Consider the following 13552-nt stretch of genomic DNA (forward strand, 5'->3'; position numbering starts at 1 on the left):
GAGTAAGAAAACGCTTATCTTGTTGCCTGACACTTGATAAGTGCTTCTAAATGAATGTTATTATTACATATTTCATCGAATTTAAGAAACTGCTGACTCTAAGATGTGTCATTACTTTCTGTGCCTCTGAGGAAAACAAGTACTGATGAACCATGACTCACTATTTGTTTGCAAGATGCATTCAGATTTTAGGGACGTTCACATGTGGAAAAAAAATGGGATATACGGTGTTCCACTTCTCTTTCCTCCACCCTATAAAGATAATTATGTTATTAAGTTAAATACTTCAACAGTAAATGCAGATATGTGAAAAAGAAGCACCTAATGTGTGAGAAGAACCGCGAGGAGACCAGTGTGGCTGATGGTAAGGGTGGGGTGGAGATGAAGCTCGAGACAGTCAGGAGACGGGTTATGTGTAAAGATTTTTAATTTTATTACAAGTGAGATGGGAAGTGAATGGAGAGCTTTGAACAGAAGATTTACATGATCTCATTTATATTTTAGTAGATACATGGGGAAGGGTAGGGTGGATGATGGGAGGCCGGGTAGAAGATTCGTGGTGATAGAGGACAGTAAATTGGCCTAGACTGGTAGCACAGTATTTGCAAAAGGTAGATGGGATATGGGAATATTTTTAGAGTAGCTAACAGAATTTCCTATCAGCTGGTGGACTGGATATGAAGTGTGAAAGGAGTCAAAGATGGGCCTCAAGATTTTTGGCTCAAGTCATTGGAATGATGGAGTTGGCTGAAATGGAAAAGACCCAGGAATGAGTTTTGGAGGGAGAATATTTTACTCAGCTTTCTTTTTATTCCTGAGCTATATCTATCTCAAAGGTTTACCTTCTGTTTTCAATAAATGTTTTAAAGCAAATATTCTCTCCCCAGATGTGCACTGAGAAATAAAAGCAAAGTGAACAAGATACAGTCCTTTTATTTTCTCCTTCTGAAATCTTGCCACCTATAGGTAGGTAGGACTGGACACAGGTGTGACCTAGCAGTGTGTGCCAACTGCTGGAAGAGAGATGCTGGAAACGTCCGAAGTCAGAGGAAGGGGAGAGATTCTGAAAGCGGGACTATCTGCCCTCCAAAACGCGTGCTTTAGTTGAGTACAGTTAGACTGCCAAAGGCAATAACTTAGCCTAGTCGTTCCACTGCAGGTGCTCTAACTCGGCCAGCCAGAAACGCTCCTTCCTTGCGTTCCCTGTTCCCTTTGCATGAAGCGTGTCCCCCTCTGACGCCACCTGGTCTGTTGTCTTGCTTCACTGAGATCTGTGTTCAGTTGCCTTATCTCAGAGGTCCTCCTGGTCTTCTTACGCAATAGAGCACCCATTCCCTTCCTGCACTTGATTTTCTTCACAGACTTTGCCATCTTCTCTCAGATTAGACACTTATTTGCTTACTGTCTTCTCTCCCACCCGAGAATGTAAACTCTGTGACAAAAGATGCTCTGTCTGTTCTGTTTGCTACTGTAACACCACAAAACTCCCCCCCACCGATTCATTGAGCGAATTCATAAAAATAAGAATTAAAAACCTCATAGATTTGGAAAGCAATACACCAACAAATAGATTTTCACGCTGGGGGTGATGTTGGGGGTAGGACTCTCTGGGAACAAAGCTTTGGTTTCAGAAGGGAGAGCGGAGTGCCAGAGAGCAGCTCTCTTACGCATCTGCTGAGCATCTTGCGTCTCGGGAGAGACAGCTTGCCTCCAGTCACTCTTTTCACTAAAGCAGAGCGGCAATCTGGTGCGCTGGGACAAACTTTGGGTTGGGACTCAGAAATGTGATCCAGGTCAAACCCCTGCTGCTTAACAGTCATGGGACTTCAGTTTGTTTCCTCATATATAATTTGAAAATAATAGTACGTGCCCTGCCTATCATATTGGGTTATTGGAGGGGTGAAATGAGGTAGGCACTTGGACAGCACTTTGCAGACTGTGAAGAATTGTATTTTAGGGGTCAAGACGGCAGTTGAGGGCACTGCGACATGCATGATTGCAAAAGGAGCCAGGAATCCCTGCCTTGGCCAGCTCAGTCCCCTCCCCAGGAGGTGCCTGAGAGGAATATACCCACAAGGGACAGTGGCAAAAGGAAAGCAAAGCTACACAAGTAGCTGCACTTGTGTCCCAGACGCCCGCGCAAGTACTCTGGGAGACTGGACCAGGGCATGCAGATTGTGGGCTAGACCTCCAGGAGCCATTCCTTGCCTTTAAGTCACTGGTGCTAAAGATTAAAATATTTAGTACACCCAACAACATGTAGGAGAAGTTTCAAGCAGGGGGCTGGAGCAGACCTGGAGTCAGGGTACCACTTTTGCTGAATGATGGACTCGAGCAGAAGAGAGGACCATGCCCTGTGTGTGATTTTGAAATGTATGTTGACCTCACGCATTAGTAATTTTGGCTCACTGGCATGTTGTATTAGAATTTCCTAATTCTTACTCCTCCCTTCGATTTCTCATTCTACAGAGTTCAGAGTTTGAGAATTTGATGCTTCATTCGTGAAACTCCCAGATTTACACTTAAGATTTGCATTTAAGGGTCTAGAATAATGATTATCTGTGGAACCAATCACCTCTGAAGGAGAAATTATACATTTGGTAAGAAAAGGCAAAGCTAAATCCCCATGTTGATCTCTTGATTCAAATCTGACTTGGGAAATGAAGTGGACAGTAACATGGACGAGTTTCAGTGGGTATATGGCCATGTTTCTTGCCAAAGCTGCCTATATATGACTTTACTTAATTATACTACTTCTGGGAGAGTCAGCTGGCCCAGAATCATCCTTTCCCTGGGGTTAGACAAGAATCCAGGAGCTGTGCTACATGCAGGACACACAGATGGGCCTCTTGCCTTTAGCTTGCCATTATTACAGTGGATGTCACTATTTTCCAAGCCCACCATGTTCCCAAGGACAGCAGTTTGGCTGTTTCTGTGCCAACCTTGGACACAATGCTCACATGGAATCATTTTCTCTTTGACAGTTTGCAGCCACTCCAGAGAACTTCTAGAAAAGGAGTTTGGCTCCTGCTAGCCTCGTGATCTCCCTACCTCTGTCGCCTTCCAGCCTAGGGAAATCTCATCCGTCTTCCTGCCATCTCTACTTTGTGCTACAGTCCCTTAACAAGCACAGGCTTTCTAGGAAGCCATCAGTTTTCAAGAAGTTTCTTTCTTATTTCTACCCTGTAAACATAAATCTTCCAAGGGGTGAAGGAACAGGAAGGCTTGGCTACCTGCTTTGAAAAGGGGTTTGAAAACATGCAAATAAAATCTTAATGTGTTATCCCATTCCAGAGGTTACTTTTTGAAAAATAACTTCACTGATGTACAACTGACATACAGTTGACTACACACATTAAAAATGCATGATTTGCTCTGTTTTGACATATGTATAGACCTGTGAAATCATCACCATAATCAGGATAATAACCATATTCATTTCTGCCAGAAGTTTCTTTGGGCCCCTTTGTAATTCCTCCTGCCCACTCCTTCCTTCCCTAGGAAACCACTGATCAGCTTTCTGTCACTGTGGATCGACTTGTTTTCATTTTCTAGAATTATGTATAAATGGAAGCATACCACATGAACTCTTTTTTGCCCAGCTTCTTCAGTGCTTTCCCTCAGCACAGATATTTTGAAAGTCTTCTGTGCTGAATATGTATTGATGGAGCATCCTTTTTTGTTCCTACTGGGAGTGGAGAATGGGACTAGGGTGAGGCAAAGGAGGGGCCTAGGGTGCAGAGTGGAAGCAGGCACTTGCCCTCTGCAAGGCACCGCCACTTCCGTGACCCTGGGAGTGAGGGCTTCCTGACATTTCGCACCCTCGGCTTCTCACTTGCTTCATTCCAGTCCCAGTCCTGCTGAGTAGTATTTCATGGCATGGGTATATTGTAATTTGTTTATCCCTTTACCTGTTGGTGACATGCGATAGTTTCCCAATCTTAATTACATATTGGAAATAAAACTGTTAGGCACACTCCTAAGTCTTTGTATGAACAAACACTTTTATTTCTTTTGGGCAAATACCTAAGAGTGAACTGGGCTTCCTAGGTGGCTCAGTGGTAAAGAATCAGCCTGTCGATGCTGGAGACTCCGGTTTGATTCCTGGGTTGGGAAGATCCCCTGGAGGAGGAAATGGCAACCCACTCTAGCATTCTTGCTTGGAAAACCCCATGGACAGAGAAGCCTGGCGGTTTACAGTCACAGAGTTAGACACGATGAGCATGCACCCAAGCATAGATATGTGGGTCTACTTGTAGACTTTCTCCTGTTTCATTGGTATGCGTGTCTGTCTTTATGCCAATATTACACAGTCTTGATTTCTATAGTTTTATAATGTCTTAAAGTCTGATGTTAGTACTTCCTCTTTGATCTTCTTTTTCAGTTTTTCAGCTTTTCTGCGATGTTTGCCTTTCCATATGCTTTTTAGAATCAATCCGTTCATTTATATTAAAGTGTCTGCTGAGACTTTGATTGGGTAGAATGGACGAATTGACTCTTTTGACCCATGAGCCCTGTAGTGTGTAGCTCTACTTCTTTAGATGGTTAATTTCTTTCTGCAGTGTTGGGTAGTTTTTAGTATACAGGTCTTCCACATCTTTTGTCATGTGTGTTGTCATTGTTCAGTCACCCGGTCACGTCTGACCCTTTGCGACCCCATGGACTGTAGCACGCCAGGCCTCCCTGTCCCTCACCATCTCCCGAAGTTTGCCCAAGTTCATGTCCATTGCATCCAGCCATCTCATCCTCTGCCCCCAATCTTTCCCAGTATCAAGGACTTATCCAATGAGTTGGTCGTTTGCATCAGATGATCAAAATACTGGAGCTTCAGCTTCAGCATCAGTTTATTCCTAAGTATTTTGTAGTTTTTGATGGTATTTAAATTGCAACTGTTCACCACTAGTATAAACTTTATCTAATTTTTTATATAAGTGATCATATTATCTCTAATTAAAGACAACTTTACTTCTTCCTTTCCAATCTGGGTGCCTTTTATTATTGTTTCACCCTTGACTTGTTGCTCTATCAGGAAATTTCAGTATTCTAAAATATTCAATCATTATTAGAATAATTTCAATATTCCAACATTGAGTTATAATTGACATATAGCAGTATACTAGTTTCAGGTATACAATATATTGAAATTATAATTGTACATATTGAGAAATGATCACCACAACAAGTCTAAGTTGACATCTATCACCATGCATAGTTACAAACATATTTTTTCTTGTGATAAGAACTTTGAAGTTCTAAAGTTCCACTCTCAATAACTTTAAGTATGCAGTACAGTATTATTAATTATAGTCCCATGCTGTGCTTTATATCCCTATGACATGTTTATTTTATAATTAGAAATTTGCACCTTTTGATCCCTTTCACCCAGTTTTCTCATCCCCCACCACCTGCCTCTGGCAACCATCAATCTGTTCTCTGTATCTGTGAACTTGTTTTTTTTTATTGTTTGGTTTTTAGATTCCACATGTAAGTGAATCATATGGTATTTATGCTTGACTTATTGCACTTATCTTAATGCTTTCAGGATCCATCCATGTGGTCACAAATGGCAAGATTTCATTCTTTTTCTTATGACTGATTATCATTCTATTGTGTATACTACATTGTGTATGTATGTATGTTCATATACATATATATGTATGTACACACACACACACACACACACACATATACCCCACATCTTCTTTACCCATTCACCTATCAAAGAACACTTATGTTGTTCCATAACTTAGCTATTGTAAAGAATGCTACAATTGAAATAAAGGGTGAACATGTAGTTTTGAGTATGGTTTTCATTTTCTTCAGATAAATGCCCAGAAGTAGAATTGCTAGATTATATGGTAATTGTATTTTTAATTTTTTGAGGAACCTTTGTATTTTTTCCCATAGTTGCTGCACCAATCGACACTTCTAGCAACAGTGCATAAGCAGTCTCCTTTCTCCATATCCTCGCCAATACTTGTCACTTCCTACCTTTTTGATAATAGCCATTCTAGCAGATGTGAGGTGCTGTCTCATTGCGGTTTTGATTTGCATTTCACTGATGATTAGTGATGTTAAGTTTCTTTTCATATACTATCCGTATGTTGACCATCTGTATGTCTTCTTTGGAAAGAAGTTAGTTGAAGAATAGTTGAAATCTCCAACCATAATTATGAATATGATAACTTTTTGGCAGTTTGTTTTTTGGCTTCATTTGTTGGGAAGCTTTGTTATGAGGTGAATAAATGTTTAGGACTGTCATATGTTCTTAAAGAACGAATTCCTTTATCACTGTGAAATACCATCTTTATTCCTTGTCTTGATATATTGGGTCTGATATTCAGCTTTCTTTTGATTTACTTTTCATGGTATATTTTTCCCATATTTTCTTATAATTTATCTGTGTTTTTATATTTAAAATATGTTTCTTACAGGTTATATGTACTTTAAACTTGATTTTTCTTTTTAAATCCACTCTGATAATTCCTACTTTCTAATTGGTATATGTAGACTATTTGTATTTAATGGGATTATTTATATGCTTAGCATAAAATCTATATTCTTGCTATTTGTTTTCTATTTGTCCTATTTGTTTCCTTTAATTCTGTCTTCTTTTCAACTTTAATTGAATTTTTATGATTTCATTTTATCTTTTCTTGGCTTATTAGCCAAGTCTTTAAAAAATATTATTTTAGTGCTTGCTTTAGGGTTTGTAGTGTACATCTTTAACTAAATAATGTCTACCTTCACATAATGTTATATCACTTCACATAGAGTATATTAAAAAAACCTTTCAGCAGGATAGCTTCTATTTTTCCTCTTTAAGTCTTCATGCTGTTATTATCATGCATTTTAATTTTGTATATGTCATAAACACAATATGTTATTATTTTTGTTTAAATAGCCTATTACCTCTTAAAGAGATATAAATAACATTAAAAATCATCTTATTTATGATGTAATTGCCATTTTGAATGGGATATTTGCTGTCATCTTTATCTTTGGTCCTCTGTTTATAAAGTATCCTTTTTTAAATTTTTAAATGTTTTTAAATTTTTCTCTTTATCACCTGGTCTAAGCAATTGGATTATGATATACTGTAGCATAGTTTTCTTCATTTTTTTTATACTTCAGATTATTAAGTTTCTTGAGTTTATAATTTTCATCAAATTAAAACAATTTTACACCATTTTTATTCAAATAATTTTCAATCTTCCTCCTTCCTCTTCTTCACAGAATCCATTTATATGTATATCTAGATATTTGAAATTGCTCCATATCTTACTGATGTGATTACTTTTTGATTATTGCTTGATTCTCTTTTCTTTCATTGTTTCATTTTAAATAGTTTCTACTGTTGTCTTTATGTGTATTATTTTCTTTCCAATATGTAATTTGCTTTTAATTCCATACAATGTATTTTAGCTCACATATCACATTTTATCTCTGGAAATTTGATTTACTTCTTTTCTTTACCTCTATAGCTTTCCTTATATTTTTGAACCTATGCAACACAGTTATAACTATTTTGGTGTTTTTCTTTTCCCATTCTAACTTCTGTATTAATTATGAATCTGTTTCAATTGATTGATTTTTTAAAAAAATTATAGATACTATTTCTTTGCTTCTCTTACAGACCGATTTTTTTAATTGCATGGGACTTACGTATACTAAAAAATTATTCATTGTTTATCTGAAATTTAAATTTAGCTAAGGATCCTCTATTTTATTGCAATTTATGTCTTGAGACCTCTAGTCCCCTTGATCTCTCCAAACTCTTTCCTTTGTCTTCTGAGCTCAGGAAATCCTCCAGCCTCTGCCTGCGTTTTCACTCCCTCTGCTATAGCCTGGATGCTCTCATGGAAGTAAGCTTTGCAATTGTGGAGCTCATATTCTTTGTTTCCTTTCTCTCAGGGATTGTTGCCCTTTGTTGTCTGATATTCATTATGTTGAAACCCAATTTTTCATATACTATTCCTGTTTTTTGGTTGTTTTACACAGGAGAATAAATCTGGTCTTTGTTAGTCTATCTTGGCTGAAGGAGGAAGTCCATCTCTAGAGATTATTTTTCTTAGCCAGAGGCAAAAGCATGGTGCTGATGGGGCCAAAGCTGTGTGTTCAGTACCTTTATAGGAGAGTTTTTGTTTTTGTTTTGATTCTGCTTCATAGTTTTATGAAATCAGCTATCTAAGGGAAAAAAAAATGCTATGGATCATAAAAGGTACCTAGTAATTATGGGGATGCGGACTTACCACTGTTGGGAAACTGATTAGAAATGCATGTCTGCTAATAAGAAAATGGGGATAGGCCATGGAGTTATTACCAAGTGAAAGGATAAATCAGCACATCACAGGATTGTCAGAATTTGGACCAAAAGAAAGGGTTGGCTGAGGGTCAATGATTGGAAAACTGAACGCTAATAAGCTTGGAGGCCAGTCCAGGAAGAAAAGGCTGAGAGAGCCAGAGTGGTCAGACTGGGGTTGTAGAGGGACTTAGTCCCTCTTTCCTGTCCAGTAATCAACTGCATCCTAGCTAGCGGTCTCTGAAAATAAAAATAAAAGCATTTCCTCTCTTTTCTCTTTGGTTCTTCTTGGTTCAGCTATATGCCGCTATCCTCTGGGCATGTCAGGAGGCCACATTCCAGATGAGGACATCACAGCTTCCAGTCAGTGGTCAGAGTCCACAGCTGCCAAATATGGAAGGTGAGAATGGACACCTCAAAAAAACCTGAGTTCTGGGCTGGACAGATGGCTCCCTTGGGGCTTCCCAGGAGGCCCCATGGTAAAGAATCTGCCCGTCAATGCAGGAGGTGCAGGTTCGATCCCTGCATTAGGAAGATCCCCTGGAGTAGGAAATGGTGCCCCACTCCAGTATTCTTGCCTGGAGAATTCCATGGACCCCCTGGCAGACTGTAGTTCATGGGGTTGCAAAGAGTCAGACAGTTCTGAGGGACTGAGCATGCATGCATGGGTTGGACAGAATAACTGGCTCAAGGGGCTAACAGAGGAGGATGATACTTGGTGGGAGCTGGTAGGAATGGGGGAAGACACATGTGCTAGTCTAGCAGCCTCACGCTAGAGCCTCACCACTCATTGCAGGTTGGTTTATTGACATGTGGGACACTTGCTTTAGCCACTCTCTCACCATGAACTACTGCAGGAAGTGGACTACAGTGGTACCTATGGGAAAGTGCAGATTAGGTAGGACACTGGAAGTTAGGAAACCTGATCCTCTTTTTGGTGAGTATCTGTGAAACATCACTCACAGTAGAAGACATCAAGGACTTAATTAGACATTGAGGCATCCGACAAATTCTTCCGTCCTCTCAAGGATACCTTACGCTGAAGGGCCATCCTCATCCATAAACAAAACATGGTAGGTTTCTTGTGGTCTAATGTCAGGGGTCCTTTAAAGCAATAAACACCCTTGTTGAAAGCTATTTAACTTGTTAGGAAATAACCTTCTTGGAATCTAATTCTTTTGGCGTAAAGTATTGATCTCTGTTAAAATGGAATCATCCATTTTAAGCCTTCACCCCTATAAACCTTCTCCATGATTTCTCTCTTGGAGTGTGAAAGATTTAGAGTGATGTCTTGTGGGGCTGGAAGGGAGTGGCAATGAGTAGGTATCATCTGTGAGAGGAGACACATTCCTGGGAAGAGGGAAAGGGGGAAGAGGGTCCCCAAATAAGCTTTACAATGATTTCACAATTTTGCTTGGTCATCCTGGAGGTCATAAAATGAAACCAGATGATTTACTTTTCCCTGACATGCCCTTACTCCTCACTCTCACCATAGGTTTTCATGGCTTTTTGCTGAGCTGCCACGCTCATCCTGCTGGTTGAAATTCCACTGCATTGCACAACCCACACTGCAGATCTGATGATTCCTCCCTCCCCACTCTTATAACTTGATATCCAGGCAAGGAGTGGCTAGCTTTGTTACAAGGAATAGAGGGTAGGGAGGGTTTCATTGCATGGGACCTCCCTTGAGACCTCTAAATAAGGGTGGGAAGTAAAGGCTACATATTATCTGAAGGTCTCCATCTCCCTGGTGGTGACTGTCTTTCTGGGTTTCATGGTGCCCCAGGGAGAGGGAACTGGCCACAAGCGGGTATGGTGGTGACAGTCAGACTGGTGGGGAGAGCCCAAAAAGTCCGTCTGGACTGGACTTCCAGCCTGCTCTCTCCCTTCAGGATTGGCAGCTGCTTGCTGGGGACTGGTAAATAGCTGTGGTTTCATGGTTCCTTCCTCTTCCCCTAACCCTCATCCATCAAGGCTGGACTCAGAAGAAGGGGATGGAGCCTGGTGTCCTGAGATTCCAGTGGAACCTGATGACCTGAAGGAGTTTCTGCAGATTGACTTGCACACCCTGCACTTTATCACTCTGGTGGGGACCCAGGGACGCCATGCAGGGGGACATGGCATTGAGTTTGCCCCCATGTACAAGATCAACTACAGTCGAGATGGCACTCGCTGGATCTCTTGGCGGAACCGGCATGGGAAACAGGTAAGAAGAGACATCCAAACCCTGGGATGTCTGGGACTGTACTTTGACTTAGGGTAGAAGAGGAAGTACACAGATTGTCTATGCAGGTGTTTATGTGTCCGCAGACCTACCATGCCCTTGTGAATGTGTGACCCAAGATGAAGAGGAGGGTGGGGGCACAGACAGGGATATCAAGGCTTCTGAGAGAGCTGTGAATGAATACATTCTGCTTCTTGAATTAAAAAGAGAGATTCCATCAAAGAGATAATGACTTGGGAATGAAGAAGAGTCAGCATAACTGCATTGCATCTCCTCAGTCTTTCTCTCCCTTCTTCTCAGGTGCTGGATGGAAATAGTAACCCCTATGACATTTTCCTAAAGGATTTGGAGCCACCAATTGTGGCCAGATTTGTCCGCTTTATCCCAGTAACCGATCACTCCATGAACGTGTGCATGAGGGTGGAGCTTTACGGATGTGTCTGGCTGGGTAGGTGTCTAAAGAGAGAGAGCTTATAAACTTTATTAAAAACATCAACCCCTGGTCAATAAAGGCAATCAAATCAGAAGGAGGATTTACTTCCACTAAGAATTGCAGTGGAATCACTAATCATCCTGGTTAGAGTAAAGAAAAGAATATTATTCATCCACCCAGGGTGTGGTGCCCACACCAAGTTGCTTTGCTGACTGCTGCTGCAGGGGAGTGCTCCCCAGGATGGCTCCTTGTGTGCCCAGATTGAGTCCTAGGTGGACACACTGCTCAAAATGGCACTCGTGAAGCCTCAGCCAGTTCCCTGGGATAGCTGGTCTAGGCAGCAGGTGCATCTCCTTCCCAAAGGCACTGACGTGTCCGTGTTTCCTTTGGCAGATGGCTTGGTGTCTTACAGCGCTCCAGCTGGACAGCAGTTTGTACTGCCGGGAGGCTCCATCATTTATCTCAACGATTCTGTCTATGATGGAGCTGTTGGGTACAGGTAAATCCTTGGAGACTTTAATCATCAGGCTAGGAAAATGACCACCAGAAGAGAATAATACTTTATCGTGGCCTGGGAGCAACACTCAATGAATCAATCAGCTAGCCAGTGTTTATTTAGCACTTATATCAGGCATCGTGAGATAAGTTTAGATATAGTAAAATCAGTTCAGTTCAGTTCAGCCACTCAGTCATGTCTGACTCTTTGTGACCCCATGGACTGAAGCATGCCAGGCTTCCCTGTCCATCACCAACTCCTGAAGCTTGCTCAAATTCATGTCCATCGAGTCGGTGATGCCATCCAACCATCTCATCCTGTGTCATCCCCTTTTCCTCCTGCTTTCATTCAATCTTTCCCAGCATCATGGTCTTTTCCAATAAGTCAGTTCTTCGTATCAGGTGGCCAAAATATTGGAATTTCAGCTTCAGCATTAGTCCTTCCAATGAATATTCAGGACTGATTTCCTTTAGGATGGACTGGTTGGATCTCCTTGCAGTCCAAGGGACTCTCAAGAGTCTTCTCCAACACCACAGTTCAAAAGCATCAATTCTTTGGCACTCAGTTTTCTTTATACTCCAACTCTCACATCTATACATGAGTACTGGAAAAACCATAGCTTTGACTATACAGATCTTTGTCAGTAAAGTATTATCTCTGCTTTTTAATATGCTGTCTAGGTTGATCATAGCTTTTCTTCCAAGGAGCAAGCGTCTTTTAATTTCATGGCTACTGACCATCTGCAGTGATTTTGGAGCCCAAGAAAATAAAGTCTGTCACTGTTTCCATTATTTCCCCATCTATTTGCCATTAAGTGATGGGACTGAATGCCATGATCTTTATTTTTTGAATTTTGAGTTTTAAGCCAGCTTTTTCACTCTCCTCTTTCACTTTCATCAAGAGGCTCTTTAGTTCTTCTTCGCTTTCTGCCATAAGGGTGATGTCATCTGCATATCTGAAGTTATTGATATTTCTCCCAGCAATCTTGATTCCAGCTTGTGCTTCATCCAGCCCAGCATGTCTCATGATATACTCTGCATATAAGTTAAATAAGCAGGGTGACAATATACAACCTTGATGTACTCCTTTCCTGATTTGGAACCAGTCTGTTGTTCCATGTTCTAACTGTTGCTTCTTGACCTGCATACAGATTTCTCAGGAGGCAGGTCAGGAGGTCTGGTGTTCCCATCTCTTTAAGAATTTTCCACAGTTTTTTGTGATCCACACAAAAGCTTTGGCATAATCAATAATGCAGAAGTAGATGTTTTTCTGGAACTCTCTTGCTTTTTTGATAATCCAACATATGTTATGGATGTAGTCTTTATCTGAAAGTAACTGAGAGCCTAGTTTGGGAAGACAAAGTGAAAGTGAAAGTGAAGTCACTCATTCGACTCTTTGTGACCCCATGGACCCGCCAAGCTCCTCTGTCCATGGGATTTTCCAGCAAGAATACTGGAGTGGATTGCCATTTCCTTCTCCAGAGAATCTTCAACAAGACAAAATAATCATGAGGGAAACAGTAAATTATACAAGAAGGGCTAAATTTTATAGTATGATAAGGTAGTCATGTTTTTGACCCTCAAATGGGATATGAGGTCTGACATAAATAATAGCCTACTTATGGAGACAAAGGGCCAGAAGAACTAAAGCTACAAGTATAATGAACTGGACTTCTAAAGAAGTTCAGAAAGAATGAATTCCACGCATGTAAATGCTTTAGAAATTGTGAAAAGAAGGACACTATTAAGACCAAAAACAGACAAGGAAAGTCTCTAGCATGAGATGGTAGTTGGTGAAAAGGAGGCAGGCAGAGGGAGCAGAGGAAAGGAATCAGGGATGAGGACCAGAACGCCTTGACTACAGCAGAAGCTGGAACTGGGAACAGCAGAAGGACTGATGGATACTTGAAGTGAACCAAGGGAGGGCTATGGTGGAGGAGTATGTTCAGATACAGGAGGAATTTAGGGTTGGGTAAGAGATGTTCTCCCCATCCCAATTCATTCCAAGTCTTGCCATTCTTCTACCCCAGATCAATAGTTTTCTCTCTGAAGTTGATCTTTGTCTGCACAGGTTGAGCTTGGCAGAGAGGTCTCAATC

At 40.9% G+C, this 13552-nt stretch overlaps 1 protein-coding gene across 7 annotated transcripts in view; it reads left to right on the forward strand.

Annotated features, from left to right (window-relative positions):
• Nucleotides 1-13552, forward strand: part of DDR2 (discoidin domain receptor tyrosine kinase 2) — a 171658-nt gene that overhangs the window by 114249 nt on the left and 43857 nt on the right. For all 7 annotated transcript variants that reach the window (XM_070467704.1, XM_070467705.1, XM_070467702.1 and 4 more), the window contains 4 exons: nt 8600-8702; nt 10277-10508; nt 10827-10974; nt 11353-11458. In XM_070467704.1, coding sequence (XP_070323805.1) covers nt 8600-8702; nt 10277-10508; nt 10827-10974; nt 11353-11458 — 589 coding nt within the window. The remainder of the gene's footprint in view (nt 1-8599; nt 8703-10276; nt 10509-10826; nt 10975-11352; nt 11459-13552) is intronic.

This window comes from Odocoileus virginianus, chromosome 5, assembly GCF_023699985.2.
Source record: "Odocoileus virginianus isolate 20LAN1187 ecotype Illinois chromosome 5, Ovbor_1.2, whole genome shotgun sequence".
NCBI lineage: Eukaryota > Metazoa > Chordata > Mammalia > Artiodactyla > Cervidae > Odocoileus > Odocoileus virginianus.